The sequence below is a fragment of the Empidonax traillii genome, unplaced genomic scaffold (assembly GCF_003031625.1).
Source record: "Empidonax traillii isolate 1590-97213 ecotype Southwest subspecies unplaced genomic scaffold, ASM303162v1 scaffold368:size764316, whole genome shotgun sequence".
In the NCBI taxonomy this organism is placed as follows: domain Eukaryota; kingdom Metazoa; phylum Chordata; class Aves; order Passeriformes; family Tyrannidae; genus Empidonax; species Empidonax traillii.
In genome coordinates, this window is record NW_020955561.1 from 118,234 (window position 1) to 140,477 (window position 22,244).

At 35.7% G+C, this 22,244-nt stretch overlaps 1 protein-coding gene across 6 annotated transcripts in view; it reads left to right on the forward strand.

Moving 5' to 3' along the window:
• LOC114061883 (gamma-aminobutyric acid receptor subunit alpha-4) overlaps positions 1 to 22,244 on the forward strand; it is a 40,329-nt gene that overhangs the window by 3,076 nt on the left and 15,009 nt on the right. For 4 of the 6 annotated variants that reach the window (XM_027892785.1, XM_027892780.1, XM_027892786.1 and 1 more), the window contains exons 3-8: positions 6,777 to 6,844; positions 9,223 to 9,443; positions 9,545 to 9,627; positions 11,350 to 11,493; positions 12,889 to 13,041; positions 16,440 to 16,699. In XM_027892785.1, the coding sequence (XP_027748586.1) occupies positions 6,777 to 6,844; positions 9,223 to 9,443; positions 9,545 to 9,627; positions 11,350 to 11,493; positions 12,889 to 13,041; positions 16,440 to 16,699 (929 nt within the window). Of the gene's footprint in view, positions 1 to 2,001; positions 2,103 to 6,776; positions 6,845 to 9,222; positions 9,444 to 9,544; positions 9,628 to 11,349; positions 11,494 to 12,888; positions 13,042 to 16,439; positions 16,700 to 22,244 lie in introns of all 6 variants that reach the window. The other 2 variants (XM_027892784.1, XM_027892783.1) reach the window with 2 other exon arrangements.

The window sequence follows — 22,244 nt, forward strand, 5'->3', positions numbered from 1 at the left end:
CTTGAGCTTGCTTACAAATGTGGAAGTTGTCTCCCAGAAGAGTGGGGAATCTGAGTGTAGTATATGGAAACTTATCTTGGTGGTACTTATACAGGAGTATGGCATATGTTGAGGATTAATATAAGAATGAAGTTCCCCATGTCATTGGATTGACACCTTTCATTAAAAAATCACTTTATTAAATGAATGTGATAAACCTAAAAAGTTGTTGTCACTTACTGCCAAACCTCACAGTATTTAGTTTAATAGACACTAAGGGTTTATGCAAAAGCTTATTAAAGATCATTTAAGTGAAAGTTCCCTTTAAGTTGGGGAGGGAGGGAATCTAAAGATGCAAGACAGAAGCAAAGAAATGTCACCTAGAAATTTAATGAAACAAAGCAGAATAGGCAGTTTTGTGTAGGAAAGAAAAAAAACCTGCAGCTGCTGTCAGGAAGACTTTGAATCCATAAGAGTTTTGAATTCTAGTAGGGGGAAGGTATTTGGGGACTAATGAGTAAAGTAATGCTGTTGGCTGTTTGAAAATAGTGTGATGGAAATGAAGACAGTTCATTCCCTGCACTGCATGCTTGGTTATATCATTAGCTGGAAATTCAGCATTCAATTTTTAATCCAAGTGGGTCTCCTGGTCAAAACCACTCTATAAAAACAGGGTTTTTACAGAAGCCGCACTTCAAGAGTACTAGCACAGTACTATTTTGATTCAGCTGTAAAAGTTTGAAGTAAAAGCATTTCCAGTTAAACCCTGTCTCCAGTTTTCATCTGCTTTTAAAATTTTTGTGTATGACATGAAGGAAAACTATAGAAAGTTAAAAAAGTTGGATTTGCTCTGAAAATCACCTTGCTACCTTTCTGGTGATTAGTTTCAAAGGGACAGTAGAATTCCAAAGTCTTTGAAAGGAACTTCATTCACAGTAAAAGGCCTGAGTCTGATTTGCCATTTTAAAGCCATGCCTGGTTTCAGACTGTACCTGAGGAACTCTTGGTGGAAGCAAGAGCTTGCAAGAGCCCATTCAAACCTGTATTGGATTGTAACCTTAAAAAATGTAACGGTGTCTTCGAAACTAATGATACAGTAACTTATCACACTCAAGCCAGGATTTAAGGAAGTAGGAAGGAAAAGAGAGACTGAAGCTGATGAGACCAGCATCACTGCGCGCTACCTTGTATCTACTCATTTTAATGAATTGTGTCTTTTATAGAACATCTCATCTCTGATGTCTTGCCTTTAATGGCCAGGTGTATGGCCAGAGCAAATAAAGAAGGTGGTGTATGACTTGCCTTCTCCCCGAGGGTCTTTGATTGTGAAACCTGCTCACCACAAGCTGCTGGCATTTCCCACAGGGCGTTACTGGCTCGTTGTGGTGTGGTTGCCCATCAGTCAAGTGAGAGGTGAAGCCCTTTCCCTTCCTGAGTTCTGTTTTGTTGTGTGAGGTAGAGTCTGGCATGAGCTTTGAGTCTCACTATCAGCTACTGAAATGGTGTTAGCTCTGTGGCTTTCTCTTTCAAAACTGCCACATACAGTGACTCATGAGTAGAAGGAACAGGACTGTGTGCATTTGTTTCCGCTTTTATTTTCTTCCTCTTTTTGCATTCTTTCTTATGATCTCATACCTGTGAAAGTGCACCTGAGTACTTGGTGGAATTGAATATATTGGCTATTGTCTCCTGTTGGAAGGGTAGGAGAGGGCTCCTCTGCCCTGTCTAGGCTGTGTGATGTTCAGCTGATGAATAGCATTTCTGAAGAGTTTCATTTCCTGTCAATGCAGGACTTTAGTCAGAAAATAAACACAGAATACACTCGAAGAGCAAAGACAATTTTCTGGTTTTAGAGAAAATAAAAATATCAACATGATTATCTGTCCTTACTAGGAACTCACATGTTCCTTCAAGGTTCCATTGCTCAGCATAATAGATATTGCAATTTATTTTTATTTTTTAGATTGCAGATGGACTTGAAGTGAGCATTGTAAAGTGAAGCTGGTCATTTTTTTTTTCCAGGCAGTTGTCCAGTCTTCCTCAGCTGGTGAGAGTAGATGACTCAAAGCTTAACAGGATATGGTGTTAGATACCTGTAGGTGACGGATTTGAATTTGGCCCAGGTTAGTAATGCTTGAAGTCATTACCATCTGTCTGTTGTTCACTGATCTGTATAAAATTAGCTGATATTCATAGTCCAGTTCTTAGTAGACAGGTGTACACATCATGAAAACTGGCACCAGTATCAAGCTTATTGGCTGTCTCACCAGAGATGATCTGCTGATAAACAGGCAAAGAAACAGTAATCTCCTAATTTCTGGAGGTATTTTTTTTCCCTTTTCATGTTCAGACATGCTGATGGATAAACATACATAGAGACAAGGGTTACTGTGTGCTCCTGTGTTTATTGTGTTGTCTTTTGGAAGGAAACGCAGCCCAGGCTTTTGAATTCTACTTTAATTTCTTAAAAATACCCTACCTACTTGTTCTGGCTTCTGAATAGAATTCTTACATATAACAGGTGTCCTTAGCTGTTCTTTCTGATAAAATGAAACAAGAGAACATGCCTCATATTATGGCTTTTTTTTTTTTCACTTCAGTTAAAAAATGTCAACCCTATTCAGGCAGCAAGAATTTGGAAAGAGATAGCACCAAATCTTTCACATATACTTATATTTAAAAAAAATCTGTAGAAACTACTTTTTTTTTTTTTTTTTTTTTTTTTTTTTTTTTTTTTTTTTTTTTTTTTTTTTTTTTTTTTTTTTTTTTTTTTTTTTTTTTTTTTTTTTTTTTTTTTTTTTTTTTTTTTTTTTTTTTTTTTTTTTTTTAAATGTAGCTGTAGGAACTGATGTAATACAATTTTATGTGGTTTATGTATCCTGGGACTGATCTCATAATAGCAGCAATAACTGCACTTAGCATTTAAACTGTACTTTGTATGCTGAAACCTTTGTACAGACTTGCTTGTTAATGTTTCCAATTAGTTGTGTGATTTTTTTGATGGCAAAATTTGCAATATACAGAAAGCCTGTGCAGGGTTTGACTGTTTACATACAGTGGAGATCTCTGCAGTGACAGTTGCCTATGGAGACGCAGCAATAATGGAGCCCAAAGTCTTTCCCTGGGAGCTGTGCTGCAGTTCAACCCATATGTTGACATAAAATGCATGGGGGAGCTGTCTTATGTTCATCTTCACAGGGCTAGGGCCCAGCATCGCTTCTTCAGCCCACATGTAACATCTATACCACTGAACTATTCTGGCTTTTTGCAGGGGTTGCTTTTAATCCTGCTTGAGCTTCTTTAAAGTGTATTATCTTGCAAGCAGTGATTCAGACTTAACTGTTCCCACTGCAGTGTGTAGGACTCTCCTCCTATTTCATTGACATAAAAATACACACCGGTACGTTATAAATAGTTCTTCAGCATTCCTAAAGATTTATGGTGGATAGATAGTTCACATCCACTGAGGAACAAGCTCAAATGGTCACATTCAAAGTAACTGTCCTTCTTACAACTCCCTGCATTTTATTGCCACTAATAGGGTGTTAGGGATTCTAATAGGATCTTCTGCTTGCAGAACCTGAGTTGATTTAGTGGTGCAACACATTCATTTTGGAGGGCTGCTTAAATCACCAGTAAAAGTAGGTTAGGTGACTACAGATCACCTCCTCGTTGACAGGAATTCCCACTATTAATAATAGTTTAAAAAAGAAACAGCAGCATGACTCACTATTTATACCCCCACTATTGTTACCAACTCGAGTTACGTTTTCTTCTAGAACAAGAAGAATAAGAGATAGGTATTGGTGTCACCATAGATACTCCTGGGTTGGCATTAAGTACTGGGCCGTGCTAGAAAATCCAAGATTTGTCATTTCATTACTCTTAAGGTCAATGTAGGTGGAAGATGTGGAGCATGAAAGGGCTGCAACTGGAGAGAAAACATTAAGGAGATTATCAGCTTCACTGTTTCTGGCTGCCATCTTTGCTTCTACCAGACAATGAAGTGTTTGGCCAAGGTTTTGGCTGCAAAGCAAGGAATTGTATGTCAGTACTACCTAGATAACTGTTAGGATACCTATAATATTTCTAGATCCTCCATCATCTGCCATTTTCTAAAGGGCTATAATGTGATTTTAACATTTGTTTTGTCACTCTTCTGCCATCATGTTGGGCAAGCAACCAAAAGTAAACATTATTTTGTGGCCTCATCATTGTCTGAGAGTTCCTGATTCCTTCTTTCTCATGGGTCATATTAATAAATATTTGAGAAGAGAAAAACAGTTACTGGAGAGTGAACTCAAGCATAGTTTTAGTCCTGTGCTGCTTCTGTAGTAATTCTAATAGCATTAAGTCATAGGCTTGATGATTTGGAGGTTAGCTTCTTGGTCTTAGCTCTCCCCTTCTTTCTGAGAAACTCCAGAAAACAAATCTGCGAAGAGGCTCCAAACACTTATTCCTGAGAAGCTGTAATCATTTAATAAAACAGAAGAAATCAGTGTCTGAGGAGAAGCAGCTTGTGCCTCTGAGAAAAATCTGTCCCTTTTCTCAGTTTGGTATAGCTAGAAAATTACAGTGTTCTATGAGCTAAAGAAAAGAATATACCACCAGAAGGAAAGCATTTAAAGGTTTGGGGTTTATTTGAGGACTATTCCTATATAGTTTCTTAGAACTAACAAGTAAAGCAGTTCCTGAAAGGAATTCAGGGACTAGTCTCTGTTGCTCAATAATACTGAATATTGCACTCAGTTCCTGAAAGGGATTCTTGCGGGAGCTGTGAGCAATATTCATCATTCTCTTATTATAGAGTAACAAAGACTAATTTCTGCATTTTCTTATTAAAGTTATTTGAGAAAATGACTTTTTTTTTTTTTATTATTTCTATAGAAGTGATTTCAGAAATATTTCAAGTTCAAGTGAAATAAATATTTATATATATTTAAAACAACCCCTGATAAATAGTGGTAGTACTGTGATTATGGGAGGTCAGTTGCAGTGAAATCTATTTCTAGGTACAAGTGTGATTGGGCTTTTCTCTCCTATTTTCTAACACTGTAGATGAATGTCTTCACTTCTAATCTCTTGGAGCTTTTCTGCTCTCCAGAAATAATTATATTCAGGAAATGTCATTGGACTGCACTGTCAGTCAAATGAATGATCTAAACACTCATGGATTTCCCTGACCTAATAAACACTTTTTTTATTTTTAGAAAGGGGAGCAGCTTCCATTTGACATGTCCAGAGTGCAACCCACTGCAAAACAAATGGTGTGATATGAAAATGTGTTATCTGGAACCTGGGAGTTGCTTCTTAAAACCTCTTCAAGACAGACATGCCAAACTATCCAACTTTCCAGGGACCACTGAGCTACCAACTCTTGTACAGTGAATTGTCTTTAGATTATATCTTGAAAAAATGTATGTGAAACTTAGCTTCCAGCAAAGTCCCTTTTTTGACATTTAGTTGAAAATTTCTTAGCTGTTCTTCTCTACGTAATTTGCAAATTCTTTAGTAAAATTATTTTACATGGTTTTTTTTTATTTTTTCTTCACAGCTTGGCACTTGTTCTAGGTGCAAGAAGTATAGATTGCCTGTTTTCCCATTGCATATTTGGTTTTTTCCTTCTACCATTTGATTTAAAGTACCATTTGTAAAGAGTGATTTTTTTTTTTTCTTTTCAAGAGGGACATATTCTTCCGCTGCTAACTCTGTTGAGTCTTTCCTCCTTTCATTTTTAGATTGCAAATACTATGCTAAAGCTTGAATTAACAGACCTGAGCCACTTATCCTCTTTAGAAATTTGAGTTGTAGGGGTTTAGAAACTGGTTGTGAATTTGTAGATCATACGTGTTTTTTCAAACAGATTCTGTTTGGTAAGACTGTTAGTAGATTTTTTTTTTTTTAATTTTTTAATTTATGGTATGAGTTAATTACCTGAATTAAACTGTTAGCTAATGCTTTGATCACAGAATCATCTTAACAGCTGGTAATGATTAGCAGCTTTCTAGCCTTTTACACTGGGAACAGACCTAAATCCCAGTGATATTAGTGTGTGTGTTCTGTGGTTTAAGGGGAACTGTAGAGTGAATGCCCCTCTGAAACTTCAAGGTAGTAAAGGAAATGATAATTAAAATGAAACTGCTTTCTCTGTTGATTGATTTGCCATATGCAGCTGTGAGAGTGCAAGACCTCTACTCGGTGCCCTCTTTTTAACAGCATCCCAAATAACACCAGCTCTTTCAAGATAGGCTTTGTAGGAGGATGTGGTCATAGGTTCACACCCTCAAAAATGATTAGATGTCCAAGTTTTATTTTGAATGTTAGTGTTAAAGCACTTAAGTACATTTGGGATATGGATGCAGTTCTTGATCCTGCAATACTAGATTGCCCAGTTCATGGCATGCTAATGTTTGTAGTCCAGTTATTACCAGTAGGACCAAATATTAGTAATAAATGCCTTGAGGAAAGTGGATTTCCTGAATGCAGTGCTTTTTGTTAATTATCATGGTGTTTTCAGTGAGCCTTTTAATTTTTTGGCCTTGGTTTTCTTAGTCATTGAGTCAATGTTAGTTTTCTGAATGGGGATTTGCATGGAAATGCTGTTTTTGATTTACTTGTGTGGCAAATGTAATGGAGCAGTGCTTCTAGACTTATCTGAATTGACCTCTGTTTGCATTTTGCTCTTGCTCGTCCACAGAACCCTGAAAGCGGTAATTGTTCACACACCAGGATCATTTATGGGAATTGTTGACCTGCAAAATTCAAATTTTCTTGCTCACTTCCTTTTCATACATTAGGTCCTGTTACTGAAGTCAAAACAGATATATATGTCACCAGTTTTGGACCGGTTTCTGATGTAGAAATGGTATGTATTTCTGGGATTAAAATGCCATTTCCTGGTTCTGAGAAACCATTAACTGCAGTAGGAGTGGATGCTTCATCTGTACTGTTCTGTCAATCATGCAAATTAGGCAAGATTAGTAACAGCTTAATTTACGAGTTATAATTAGATCCATCAGGCCTGATTCTGGTCACACTTTCAGTGGGTTTTGGCTGGCTTAAGGAATTCACTTCATAGGATTTAAAGCAGATTTTCACGGTGTAGAGGCAGAATCAGGCCTTCCAGGGAGTGTCTAAGTCAGTCTACTTGTGGGGAAAATGTGTAATATCTTTGAAATTGCTTTTCATTTCTGAAACTTGTGTTATTCTCAGTTGAATGATAATGACATCACAAATACTTGTTGACATTTTCATTTCAGATGAATGCTCTTTGCTGATCTTTATAGTCCTTTTAACATCGCTTTCAGCAAATGTTTGACTGATAAGAGTTTTCATAGGTATTTACAGAAATTGAATGTCCAAGTGACATGCATGAAATAGTTAAGAGAGGAGAAATGTTACATTTACATGTTCTGTTATTTGGGCCTGAATGGCTTTTGCTTTCAAGGTCAAATCCAGCAGAACTCTCATCAACTTTTAGAATACAGTGGTATGCCCTTAAATCATACAGTAGTTTCTCTTTTTATAAATTATTCAAGAAATCCTGTGGAAGTAACACAGCCATATGTGCTGAACTGAACTTCTTTATGGAAAAGGCAGTTTAACAGTAGTAATTTTCTTCCCATATAGTGTTGTCATTCACTTTGTGGTTTACTTGATTTGCTTCTATCATGTGGAAAGGTATGTGATAGCAAAATATTTTTTCAAGGGCTACATTTGTGCCAGCAGCCTGATCTTGAAATGCATCTTACCCCTTCATTGGATGTCATGTACAGTATGATGCTTATCACTGTGACAAGGGGTACGAGAATCTGGAAATACCAAGGAAATATAGTAATATGAGCCTAAAAACTACAATGAGGGCTGCATGGCATCTCTCAGGTTTCATTGGAGCATTTGACATGGTGCCATGTGGGAGGTTGCTAGTTATATTGGAGAAGACAGAAGTGAGAACGTGGACTGAAGGTAGGTAAGGAACTAGTCAGGAGGGATCCAGGGGTTGTTTTTGGAATACTTTTTAGTTAACATATCTATAAGTGACCCAATGTAATGTGGCTACACTCAGAAAATTCACTGCAATGGTGAGGTGTGATACGATTTCAGTACAGGGGATAAGCAGAATGTCTCTTTAGTGGCTTTGGTACCCAGTGTAATGAAAACACTTGAAATCTTACATTACAAAATCTGTCACGTAGAAGATAATAACAGAAACTACTACTTGGGAGCTATGAAGTCATCAGCAAGAAATGACACTAGAAAAGACACTTTTCATGGATTAGCTATAAACCACAGTGGAGGATACAGTCATGGGAAAGAAGACAGATATAATCCTAAAATGCATGACACCAGTAGATGTGCCTCATTGCGAATGCAAATAGATATGGCCTGACAAGTAATTTCAATGGTAACATTATGCAGAAAAGTTCAAAACAAAGTCAGAAAACATTGTTTGCTTAAAAAAAATCACAACTGTGAGTTAGAAAGGACTCAAAGCTTTCCATGTTACATTTTTCAATGCCACATGATGGTTTTTTTGTATGTGAAATGCTTTCACTTTCTGAGATGAGAAATGTATTCCTTCATCCATTCATTCATATGTTATTTCTCATCGTGTGCCCATGTCTGCAGTTCTGCTGTTTGCGTGTTTTTGTTGGAGCATCTGTATGGCTTTTCCGAGGGTTAAATGAGATAGTTATAGTTTTAAAAAATGTGTATGTATGCAAGTCTATATATAATTTATTAACCATGTTTTGTGGGCATGGCAAAGAACTTATTTAGCTTTCCTCAGCTAAAAGCCTACTTTCCATGAGATGAAATTAAGTTTTCTTTCCTAACTTTAAAGCGAAAGTAATTGTTTTTTGGTATTTTTTGGTATTTTTAATTTAGACAGCAGCAGTAAATCAATGGATATATTTTCTTTAAAAATCTGTTGACGCTTCTCATCAGAGATCATTTTGTTTCCAGTTATATGCTTGACTACAAATTCAGTTGCCTTCTTCCTGCAACCTAATTAGATTAATTATTCCTTAACGATTAAATGTGTAGTAATTTATTGGTATGACTAATGTAAGAAATTAAGCTAATAAGAGGTACACAAGACACTTACTTTAATTAGTGGAAATGTGTTTATGTAGTAGACTTGGTATTTTCTTTACTAATGGTTTCTTTGCTCCTGAGGGATTTCTTCTTTCACAGGAAACACGCATGCAAACATGATCTTTGTTTTTCTTCAATTTAATACAGGAATATACGATGGATGTCTTCTTTCGTCAGACATGGGTAGATAAAAGATTAAAATATGATGGCCCTATTGAAATTTTAAGACTTAACAACTTGATGGTCTCGAAGGTGTGGACTCCTGACACTTTCTTCAGGAATGGAAAAAAGTCTGTTGCACATAATATGACAGCCCCAAATAAACTCTTCAGAATAATGAGAAATGGCACCATCCTGTACACAATGAGGTATCTAACGTATTTGTTTGACTTCTAACAATTACTGTATGCGAAATTATACTGCCCAGACAAAATGGCAACCAGAGACTATTTAATTTGTTCCATTATAGGCTTACAATAAGTGCAGAGTGTCCCATGAGATTAGTGGATTTTCCCATGGATGGTCATGCTTGTCCTCTCAAATTTGGGAGTTGTAAGTTGCAATTATGAAATTTCTTGTAAATACAGAATTTAAATAGTAGGAGTAAATTTTGAGCAATTAATAGACTTTCTGAATATATACAGATGTGTCTTGATAGGCAATCCCTATGCAGACAAAACTCCTGTTAAGTTCCTTGGAAATTTTATTTAGAACCTTAAAAATGAAACCCAGAGAAGTGAGAAGCAGGCAGTGATTCAGCTATCATGTTAAACCTGACTATTCTGGTTACACAGTTGCTTGAAATATATAGTTTTTCTTGGTTCTCAGTAAGGAATTGGGTACCCAGTGAAGTGAGGGATTCTCTGGAGAAGACAAACTCAATTTATAACAGCCAAGTTAAAGGCACCTAGGGAAGCAGGTTATTTGACTTTCTGTACAGGTAGTGGAGGGACATTGGCATACTAAGATAGATGTGTAGGTTACGTGCAGAGATTTGATTCTTAGTTGTAATTGTCTGCATGGCAAGTTTAGATGAAATAAATAGTTTTTAAACTGGTGAGAAAAATCTTAGTGCAGATTACTTTTCTGCTTTGAGATCAGAAGTAGTTTTTTGAAAAACGTCCAAACTTTGTCTAAAAGGCACATTTTGGAACGTGCTGCATAACAACCAAGGGAGATAGTTATGGTTCCATGATATGAATCCAAAGCAGAAACTTCTAAGACCCCCTGGGGATGGTTGGTGCACTCCATAACTATCTTGTCACTCTTTTAAGACTTCTTGGTCACTGACTTCTCTGCTTTAGACACTCTGGTGTAGTCAGTAGCTGGACATTAATTTGTTTTCCTTGACACCAGAGCTCTGATGTCAGAAATGGCTGGAGAACCCTCATAGTTTTTCCCTAACATAAATTATCTTATCGAGCTGGGTAGTCAACCTAAAGGGGGGTATTAAAGACACTGCTCTGATATGATTTTTAATACCTATTACAGTGAGACTGGGGACCAGGTGCTGCAAGATTTGACTGTGGTATCAGCTGTATGATAGGGGTACTTCGATAGTGGGGCTCCTCCACAGGCATCATATTTCTTGAGGCAGGATCACCAGCTGGCAGAGATTTTGCTGAACGCTAATCTGGTATTTTCTGCAGTGAAACTTCAAATAACATGTAGCCATTTCAAATGTAAGACTTATTTGATTTAATTTTAACAGGAGTTTGGACTGTGTAGGGATTGAATGCTAGCCCTAAGTTTCTTTTGCCTTAAATGTAAAATGTTTCTTTGTGTGTGCTTATTGTGAATTTTTTACTGACCTATGGTTTCCAGCAAATATTTTAAACAGAAGTTTAAAATATTGTAGTTTTTAGTATATTCATTCTTTTCTGTAAAGAAATGTGCACCCAATCTTCAAAATGTATCCTCTTCAAAATTTATGCTCTTTTTTATACATTAGTGTATTTTAACAATACAATTTTAGATAGAAATTGCTAAAATAAAGATAAACTTTGCATGCCCGGTAGGGGCTGATCCAGAAATAACTTGCATTTAGTCTTCACATTCATTTGTGAAGTGAATTTATGTGTGACAAGTGACATACAGTCTTAGTTGTTATTTATTCTCCTCTGAGGGTGGCTTTTGGGAATAACTTAGCATGAAGGGTATCTTCTAAAGTTGTTTATGTGAGTTTTACTGTTTGGTTTCAGTAGATTTAGATTGGGTTCTTAGTAAGGTACGAGAAAAAGTTTCCTGTTTATGCAAACTGATGCTGTGTTGTAGATGCTTATCCAAAGAGTGAAATGATTTATACGTGGACAAAAGGACCTGAGAAGTCAGTGGAAGTTCCTGAGGAGTCTTCCAGTTTAGTTCAGTATGACCTGCTTGGGCATACGGTATCCTCTGAAACTATTAAATCTATTACAGGTAGGAATCTTGTCAGTAAAAATCAACTTGAGGTAAAACTAACCTGTAACATTGCCCAAAGCTTTTTTCCTTTTCTTTCTGTAAGTTATTCTACTGAATGTCGTAGGGTATGTATTAAGGTCTGAGAGTGTAAATCTGAATTAGGTTTCTGTCCTTGAGATTTACATTTGCAGATTCATTACAGTAAATTGTGAGAGTCTTTCAGAAAGCTAGAATGAGATCATTACTCCGAGGGACAAAATGAGCATTTAATCACTGCTTAAAATGCAGTTTCAAGAGTCAAGAGGATGCCTGGGTGAGGAAGTAATTTCTCAGCACTGTATCCACATTATGTGCAAAAGACTTCCTTTGTTTGGTGGTGCAAACAGCTTGGGATAGAAGTACAGCATACAGAATGGGTTATTAAAGCCATAAAAACCCTCTAGCTGGATAAGGATAGGCACAAATGCAATAGTCACAATAGATACTTCTGCTGATTTTTGCTGTAAGAAATAAGGGAAATGGTAACTACAGGCATCCAAAATGAGTGAAGTATCACTGATGAGAAGTGTGGCGATAAACAAGCATATTCCCAAAATATTATTAAAACTTGGAATAATTTTCTAAGCATCAGCAGGTTTAGGTGTTGTGAGATGGTCAAAATGAAACAGATAATGCAAATATATTTGATTACTCTATGGGTATTATACTCAAAGATAAAATGACATTTTGCAATATGCTAGAAATTTACTTCTCGGCATATTGGTTACTGTGAGTTAACAACAAAATTTCCTTACTGTCCCCAAAAGACTCATTCTGTAGGCTTTATTTAGACAGTTTATGCAATTCATGGTAAAACTGCTTTTCTGTCTCTTTGCTTAGTATGAATGATAACATTTTAGATAAACTTTGAGTATTTTTAATTCTTCTCAGTGATTTTTATATTTGTTTCATTATCATAGTGATGCTGACATATAAACCTAGTAAAAAGCTGAGATGCTTGCGTAACATTTGATGTTAAGTGTGTCTTTGTTCTTATTGTTTTGTTTGGCAGGTAGGTACTACAATGTTATAGATACTATGGTGGGTAGGTAACTTGTGTCTTGGGATTCTCTTCAATAGCTGCCAGAAGGTTTTTAGAAGTCATGCTTATACTGTAAAATTAAATCCAGTATTACCTGTACACTTACAGTATTTTTGATGTCAGCTTTTAAATGGAACTGTAATGACTTATCATTTCTAGGATTTTTTTGTTTAAAAGTTTCATTCTTTTTAGAAAGACCATCTCTTTCTGTACATGTTAAGTAATATGAATAGCATCATCTTAAACAATCCTAACTGAGAGTCTGAAATAGTTACTCTGCAACACAAATTTAATACACAGTCAGAAAAATATTTTTCTTTTTTTTTTTTTAGGTGAATATATTGTTATGACAGTTTATTTCCACCTCAGACGGAAAATGGGTTATTTCATGATTCAAACCTATATCCCATGCATTATGACTGTGATCCTCTCTCAAGTTTCATTTTGGATAAATAAGGAATCCGTTCCAGCTAGAACTGTTTTTGGTAATTATTTCCTTTTTTTTTTTTTTTTTTTTTTTTTTTTTTTTTTTTTTTTTTTTTTTTTTTTTTTTTTTTTTTTTTTTTTTTTTTTTTTTTTTTTTTTTTTTTTTTTTTTTTTTTTTTTTTTTTTTTTTTTTTTTAAATTTTTTCTCGTAATTCTTCTTTTAATGACTTTCACTAGAATAAACCTTTTCAATGTCATGGGGTATAGTGCCTCCATACTAGCACAGAAACAAGGGAATAGTGTAAAATTCAGAACAGCTTTTGCTATCGATAAAGAATGTTGCTGCGTGAATCCTTGGAACCTGAAGAGAAACTTGGAATATATAACCTGAAGGGTGGCATGGTTGTCTGTGGCAAATGGCTGTACAGCTCTAGGGATTTTTGCTGCTTAGGGAAGACCTGGCCCTGAGTAATAGTCTGGCCCTTAGTCTACATCCAGAGCAGGTTTATCCTTCAGTGGGCGATAGTGTAAGTACTTGAACTCGCATTTTATAGGATACTTGTAAAATAATTTGGAGTGTGCAAGATGTACAGATATCTTGTTATGAGGTATCTGTGTCATCAGTGGAATCTTACTATGAGTAAGGCTTAGATCCTGTTACTGTAATTTCATGTTTAGTGCTCTTCTTTCCTTTCTGCCATTGCCATTATGAAAATGAATTACAAAAGCAATTTGAACACAAGATATTAAAATTGCCCTCATCAAAATACAGCTTGAATGAGATGCTACAGTGAACTCTGAGAATAAAAAACAGAAAAGCTTTTGTGGAAGAAAAACCATAGGAAATAAATGGAAATATAACAAAGAAATAGGATAAAAACATTTTAAAAATCAGCCTTTATAGAGCAATGTCTTGGCTTCATAAAGTACTGTAGTCTAAAGCAGGAAGAGAATGTTCTACAAAAAGCCTTTCTGTAGATAGATAGATGCTGGAAAGAGTGATAGGAAATAACAAAAAAATATGTGATGGCCCATTCAAACCTGTAAGTTGAGTCAGAACATTGTTTATATCACAAATGAGACAAGGGTAATGATTAGTTTTAGGAGAAACAACTTGTAAACCTAATAATCCCACTAGCTTTTAACTCAAGCATTACATTAGGCACACTAATGTATCACTTCATATACCTTTACAGTGATGTTGGATAATGATACTTTTTTGAATGGAATATTGCCATGAACTGGAAATATAGAATCTGTTTTTAAAGACCAAATGAGATAATTGAAAATGTACATAGACGATAGAGCAATATATTAAATACGTGTAACTATATCCATATGTGAAACTGAAAAATACTAATAAAGTTTGGACATCTACTGAGTTAGAGATAAGTCGCTAAAATACCTTTGAAAGCAAGTAACTTAAAGTATGGCAGCAAGTATCTTTCTAGTTTTGAGACCAAGTCCAACAGGGACCCTATTTTCTAAAGGTTTTTTTTCAAAGAGAAGAAGAGATAGGGAAAATACAGGAATGAAGCCATGCTTTGGTACCAGCTTTCTAGAGGAACTGTCAGAAGAGGCTAACTAAAAGATCATTGCATTGGACACTGAATGATTAGTAAGAATTTGTGAAAAGTAACAGATGAAGGATACGCAAGGAACTACGGTACATCGATTCATGATTTATGCAGTCAGAGCTTCAAACAGAAGCAGAGTGGCAGAGTGGAAAAACAGCAGTAATTTTAGAACAGGTTTTAACCGTGAAAATTTATTATTAGTGTTTAATTTTAACATTAGTTTTTATATTTATGTTAAAAATTAAGGCTTATGTGCATTTCTGATCAGGAGCTTTTAAATATTTAGCTTTGGATAATTACAGTTTATATGTAAACAAAATATTTTTACCGGGACTTAGTTCCCTACCCTGTAAATCTCTATGGCACATGTCCAGGGGCAATTGCAGTGGCAGCTGCAAGTCTCCTGAAGAATGATTTAATAGAGAAAAATCCGATAAAGATATAATACTGTTGTGGCCTCCCCTCTCCTCCTTGTTTTTCGTCAACATTCGATCACTCAATTCACTTCAGCCTACTTTTGCATTTGTTAAACAAATGTCTTTAGAAACAGTTCAGGCAAACTTTTTGCTCTAAGTGGACAAAGGTCCAATCAGGTCCTCAGGAAGGATAGGGCTAAACAGGGATGGAAAAAAACCCCACCCTTTCCATAATTAAATTTTTTTTCCCCTCAAACTTAAACATTTTCAGTGGTGTGTTTTTCAACACCTTCCCACTGAAGAAGGTTTTGTGAGCTTGCATCTATGTTTTTTGTCTTCCCGAGTTCGCTCTGATACATCCCTTGTACTTTCATGAACTGGCAATTACTCTTTTTTCTCTTCCCTCTTCTTTAGTAGGAAGGACTGGTTTTATTGTGACCAGTTCTCTGTGTGGCAGTGAAGCTTTTTAGTATCAGATTACCTTGATGGAATACCACTATTTAGCAAATGGGATATGTGAGGAATCTGTTGAAAAACATGTTCTTAAATAGTTTGAATTCTTCTGAGAATAAGAATTCTATCTTGAATTAGAATGGTTACAACGTTCTTTTCATAAGAGTAAAGACATCTCCACTTGTAGTTAATCTTCCTTGAGGTTATTATGCTAGGACTTGCATAGTGTTCACGACATGCTTGGTGTTTTACTTTTGGATGATATGGGATATTTTGGATGAAAAATGAAGAAAGGACCCCATACCCGGTTTTGTGCAGCATGCGTTTGAATTTGAATTACTACCATGAAGTGGTCGTGTTTTGAGTTCAGTGTTCATGCCTGTACATTTTAATTAAAAAGTTGTTCTTTCAGAAGAATAAAATTCTAATTAAATGTTTATTGGTGGACTAGTAGTAGAAGGCTTTAAAAAAAAGGGTGATGGTTTCTTACTAACAGAATTGTTAATATAATATTTTTCCTTAGCACCAAAATAATTTGTCATGACTTAATGACACCTGCATTACAAGTGGGATCAGAGGAACAGATGCGGAATAATAGGTGGTATTCAGAACCCTTTACAGGAAAAATCATGTTCTTGTTGCAGGAGCGCTCCTCAATTTAACAACCTAAATTATGTTCAAATGATTAGAAAATGTTTAGAAAATAACTTGTAAAAACGCCTACTGAACTTGACATGAAAAAAAAAAAGTGAAATAAAGGCTTTCATGTTTTCTTCATGTGAACTGTAGATGATCTGCTGAAGTGAAGGTTTTCTGTGCCTCCTTTAAAAACTGGTTAACTGTTTTGTGTGCATAGCTGCTCAGGGATATGGTGGTTGCCTTGACTTAGATGTAATGGCACTATTCACAAGCAGCACAGAAAGACTCACAAGTGATTTAAAATTCTTTGTTTGAAGCTGCTTGCTTTGTTTTACTTTGATTCAGCAGTGCTTTTTCTTTATTTCTTTGAAGGAATAACCACAGTGTTGACAATGACGACACTGAGCATCAGTGCAAGACATTCACTGCCAAAAGTATCCTATGCTACTGCCATGGACTGGTTCATCGCGGTTTGCTTTGCCTTTGTATTCTCTGCTCTTATTGAGTTCGCTGCTGTCAATTATTTTACTAACATTCAAATGGAAAAAGCCAAAAGGAAGACAGTAAAGTCCCTTCTTGAATTTCCAGTTGCTCCAGTACAAAGAAAAAGAAGTACAGAAGAGACGCTCACGGTATGTTTTCAACTTAGACAAACATTTTCTGTCTTTTTGGTAGTGCTTTCCAGTAAACGCAGACCTTAAACTTCCTCTCACATTCCCTCTGAGCTAGTGATGCTATGTAAGTCAGTCTAATGGAAGGCTAATGCTGCATTATATTCAATTATAAAACCCTGTAAAACATGATTTAATTCTTACTTGCTTTATTGAATAAAATCAGGGGAGAGGAGGAGGTTCTGTCCCTGCAGTCTCTTCTATGTTTGTCTTTTGGTGAAGGTCAGTTATGACAGGTATCTTGAGGAAACTGTTGCCTTTTGCACCTTGATTCTGAATGGACTGATTATATAGACCAAGATGTTACACATTATAAAAGCTGTGTGGTTATGCAATGTCTTTAATGAATTAAAGTAAGCTAAAGCATTGCAGTTGTACCTTGGAGCACTTAGACATCACACTTCTCCTTGCATTGCATGTGTTGCGTATCTAGAGTTTGCTTTCTTTATCAGTTACAGTTTCAGGAATAATTGAGGAATGCTGGATGGAACTTTTGCGTCTACCATAGATTTAATTTTTATGTAATTTATATATCTTTGCACAGGAGTTCACCTCGATCCCTGAAAAGTTTTTGGGGCTCTGTTTAACAAAATGCTTTCCTGCTTTCATAGTGCTTTGGATTAAGTGTGACTTGTGTGATACCTCTGTTAGTGTGTGGACCAGTTAATAAAGGCTCAATATCATTTCCAGTTGAGCTCACTGGTGGTACCCTTTCCTTCCTTTTTCCATTCCTACATGTTTACTCTCTGCTGCATCTATTCATTGGACACATAGCTAACAAAGTCATTATAGCACTTGTACCAACTATGTGGTAGGACAGTAATTCCCAGCCATGATTGACTCTTGGCAACACCACTCAAGAAGTGAAGACATTGACAGTTGTAATTTACTCTTTCTGTCAGACTGACTTTGTAATTTCCTTTGGCTGAGCCATGATTTAAGAAGTGCTGTTTTTGACTAACTCTTGTTAATTTTGTCTTCTGTCTCTTTTCACATCTCATTTGTCTCCTTCCCTATTCATCTTCTCATTTCTGCCTTCCCACCCCTTCCATTTTCTATCGCTACTCCACTGCTGTACACCCACTTCCATTTTTGTTCCTCTTCTTTGCTCTCCTACTGCAGATACTGTTTTCAGTCTCTTCGTTGTGTTTTGTTAGTTCTCATTTCTGCTTAAAAGGAGATGTGCTCCTGAAGAGTTTATTTATCATTCCACTGATTGCTAGTAAGAAACAAGAATGAAAATATGTTTATAGTAGCATATAATTCACCTTGCACATAGATGTATTAGTGCTATTAGCTTATACTAAGCTTCTTGATCGTGTAGAATGAAGGTCAGTATATATCTTGGCCGCTCCTGAGGAGTGTTAATAAACACTCCTTTTGTTGATAGATTTTATTTACATTCATAGGAAAATAAATTACATAAGAGCAGTTTAATCCTAGGTTTATTTATAAGATTTGATTTAAAACAAAGGGAAAAAAATAGTAGTTTTCTCAGGTAGCTTAACAAAACTTTTTATCTTGGAGGCTTAATAAAACTTTGATTCATGGACAGAGTTGCTCCAAGTCAGTGGTGTATCATGCTTAGCCATTTGTACACATTTTGGAGAAACTTCTCCTAAACCCCACCATTCTTTCTGGTGCATATCTCACCATTTGCAACCTGCTTTGGATCTTCTACTGACTGGAGGGGGAGATCCCTCTCTTATGCCTGTTAGCTCTTTACTTTTGCTGGACTTGTAATGGCATAGAGGTGTCTGTGCTGGCGTTTTGCTGTTGAGGTCCCCTCTGCATAAGTCCCCTGAAAACAAGAAAATTACAGAGCAGCTGAGACTGTTAAGGTAAACAAGGTAATATTATACCTTTAAATGAGGGTTTCATTTTATTGGTGGTGTTTTCTGCGTTAGTCACTGGGTGGTTTTATGCATTTGACTTTATTTTTTAATTTACTTATTTTTTTTTCTCAAGTAATATGGGAGTATTGTCCTAAAAGGGATCCGGGGGGAGCAAGGCTATGAAACTGGATTAGCTATAGAACATGGAGATTTTACTATCTGATGGTATTAGAAATTAGGCACGTTAATAGTAACACTTGGTAAAATAAATTGCACATAATTAGGAGTCCTTTTCTGAGAGGTACACCTTTGACCAGTTTCTGACCATAGAATTAAAGTGGGTTTTCTATATTGAATCAGTTAATATATTGCTCGTGCTAATTAGAATTCTTGGTGGTGGGTTGTTGTTTTCTTTTCAGTCAAAACCACTTTTCTAGTTGTCTTGGATCAAAGGCAACTCCTATCATTATGATCAAATGATTGGATATGTTAATTCATATTATATATTTCTTCACCTCAACCAATACATCTGTACTGTAGCAAATGTGGGCTATATGCTTTTCGAAGTTATTCTCTTGTGTAATTATATTTACTTTTTTGGAGCCACATGATGGATGTGACTGAATATACTGATTACAGTAAACATTAAATACATTTTGAAGTTTAGCTAAGTAGTCTGAACTGCATTAATTCCAACGAAAAAATCCTGGCATTAAGCTAATTTACTGGGCTGGAGCAAGCCTATAGTGCCTGCAGATGCAGTGAGTGTTCCTTTATCGCTTAATTTGGTTTTAGCCATAATATTCTTCAAACTTTTTTTACACTCCTCCCCCTCCCTACCCCATTTCAACTCTGTCTTCTTGCTATCTCTGACTTTCTGATATAAACTTAATGTGTTTCAATAAGGAGTAGCAGTAGACATCTGCCTTAAGTTCACAAGGGGCTTGGACAGTTTCATTCATCCTTTGTCAGGTATGGCAAGATAGCTCTGCAATCTATCTAAACCAAAAGAGATTACTTACACCATGGTCTTCTGTGATTTCCTTGTTTTGAGACCAAGTTAAAATGCTTTCAAGTTAGAAAGAATGAACCTGTCCCTAAATGCTCTGAACCCCTTTAATATAAGCAGAAATGATGCTGCAAGTCAATCTGTGATGGAAATGAATGATTTATAGTTTGTTATTGGAATCCTGAATCTATTTTTGTGCTTCTGCACTATTTCCTTTGCACTGTATTCCTATGAAGTTTATTTTTAAAGACCTACCCAATTTTGGAGATGAAGAATGCTACTGAAAAACAGTCTTCAAAAAACAAGCTCCTGAACTCTGGTAACATGAGCTTCAACCTCAGTTGTTTGTTAAAAGAGTGTAAAACTTGGGGAAAAATCAGGTCAGACTCAAAAAAACCTTTTGGATGGAATTATTTCATCAAACTTGGTCACAATTAGATTGTAACTCTCCAACTTTCTTCCTCTTCCCTGAAGACAGTTAAATGTCATCTTGAGTAAGCCCTGTAGCCTGGAGGAACTTAAGAGTCACTGCCATGTAGGCATGTACTCCTCTCCTTAGTAGGAGCATCCATACTTGAGTGATATATGACCCCACAAGTTTACAAGAAATGTTGTCATGTGAACAAGCTGCATATGTGATTTCATTTCAAGAAGTACTTGTCTTTTAGTCACAAATGGACAGATCAAGTTACATGATAGGGATGTGAGGAAAGTGGAGATCCTTTGGCAGCTTTTGGTGAACAGACATCTAGAGCAATTATTCTGACTGATGCCCACCTCTGCCCCAGTGCCCCAACTCCTGACTTTCAGAGCAAAGATTGGGCCAGATAAATTGTTCTGATGGCTGATGGGCTGGGTACAATCTTGAGGCTGTCAGTAGGATACCTTTTTTTTTTTTTTTTTTTTTTTTTTTTTTTTTTTTTTTTTTTTTTTTTTTTTTTTTTTTTTTTTTTTTTTTTTTTTTTTTTTTTTTTTTTTTTTTTTTTTTTTTTTTTTTTTTTTTTTTTTTTTTTTTTTTTTTTTTTTTTTTTTTTTTTTGTGTGTGTGTGCTGGGTGTTTTGTTTGTAATCCCTGAAGCTGATTAATGATGCAGGTCTAAGGTTTAGACTTAGATGAAAGTGGAAATTTTAGCCTCTAAACCAAAACTTGTATTTGAATATGTAGATATATTCTGTAATGGAGAGGTGCATAAAATGTACCAGACCTAGAGTAGTACCACTTCACTTTCCTTGCTTGTGCTTTGAAGCAGTAAAATAGTAGCTTCCTTTGTCCTTTCAAATAGAGAAATGGAGCTAAACCCACTTACCTCACATGTGAAGGGGATTATCTGAAGAGCAATTAGGTCTTGATGGCAGTACTTGGACCACAGGTCTGGTTATTGGACTCCTTATGCATGGCTTACCTCCTTTGTGGGACTTAAATAATCCTACAGTTGGAACACCATTTCAGTTTTTAAATATAATAGCCCCTTTTTTCTCCTTCACTAGTTATCCACTGCCTAGGGTGTTACAGTTTGGGTTTTTTAGGGCAGTGGCATTTAGAACTTAGATTTTAATGAAGGACTTCAGGCTCAAGAAAGGTGTAGAGTTTTACTCTAAGGACAGGGCTATACAAGCAGAGGCTGCTGTGCCATGTGAATAATTTCTTTGACATGCCAACAGTTTTCAGCTGCTCTAGTTTCATTAGTCAACATTTTTGCTGTTGATGATTTACAGGTCTGATATGCTAGCATCAGGTTTAAGTAGGATGAGAGTAGATACAGGTCATAAACAACTGACACATTTTGTACTAAATGCTGTTTGAAAGATTGGAGAGAATAATCACTTGGGATAAGGCTGCAGTGACTTAGTGGGAAATTTGAATGTTTGGATACCTAAAGATAGAATAGATCCAAAATGGTTTGTAAAATATTTTGGTAGCTGTGATGCTCAGGTACAATGTTTTGTGGTGGTTTTTTTTTTGTTTTGTTGTGGTTTTTTTTGTTTGTTTGTTGTTTTTTTTTCTTCCTTGATTTTGTCTTTGTGTTGTTTTTCTTTGGGCTTTTGTTTGTTTGTTTTGGGTTTTTTGGCTGTTGTTTTGTTTCTGTTTTTAACTTGATTCACTAGACTTAGATAGCCCTACCCAGCAACTGGCATTATTTGTAATGTATAAAGCTAAATATGTGCTCAAACTATATGATTGGGACATAAATGTGGGGTTTACAATTTAAAATAATTTTCTTAGTATTTCACATGGTATGTCTTGTTAAATAGCACAAATTAAAGTGCTGTATTAAAGAAATGCATCTCCTTTCAACAACCTGATATTACTTTACCTTTAATATGGTTGAGTGGAATGAATTTACACTGGAAGTAGAAACATTACTGCAAAGCGAGCAGAGTGATTGGTGAAGTCTGCAATATAGTATGAGATCTGTGCTTAGATTCTGACCCAGCTCAACTGTAATGTAAACTCCACTGAATTCCATAATTCAGTTATAATGAAGTTAAAAATGGCTGGGTGTTTGATCAAAAGTGTTGGAATTCAAGCTGGGCAATGAGTTTTTTCCTTCTTGATCGTGGAAATGTTTTTTGTGGGGCATTTTTTGTGGGTTTGGGTTTGTTTTTTTTTTTTTTTTTTTTTTTTTTTTTTTTTTTTTTTTTTTTTTTTTTTTTTTTTTTTA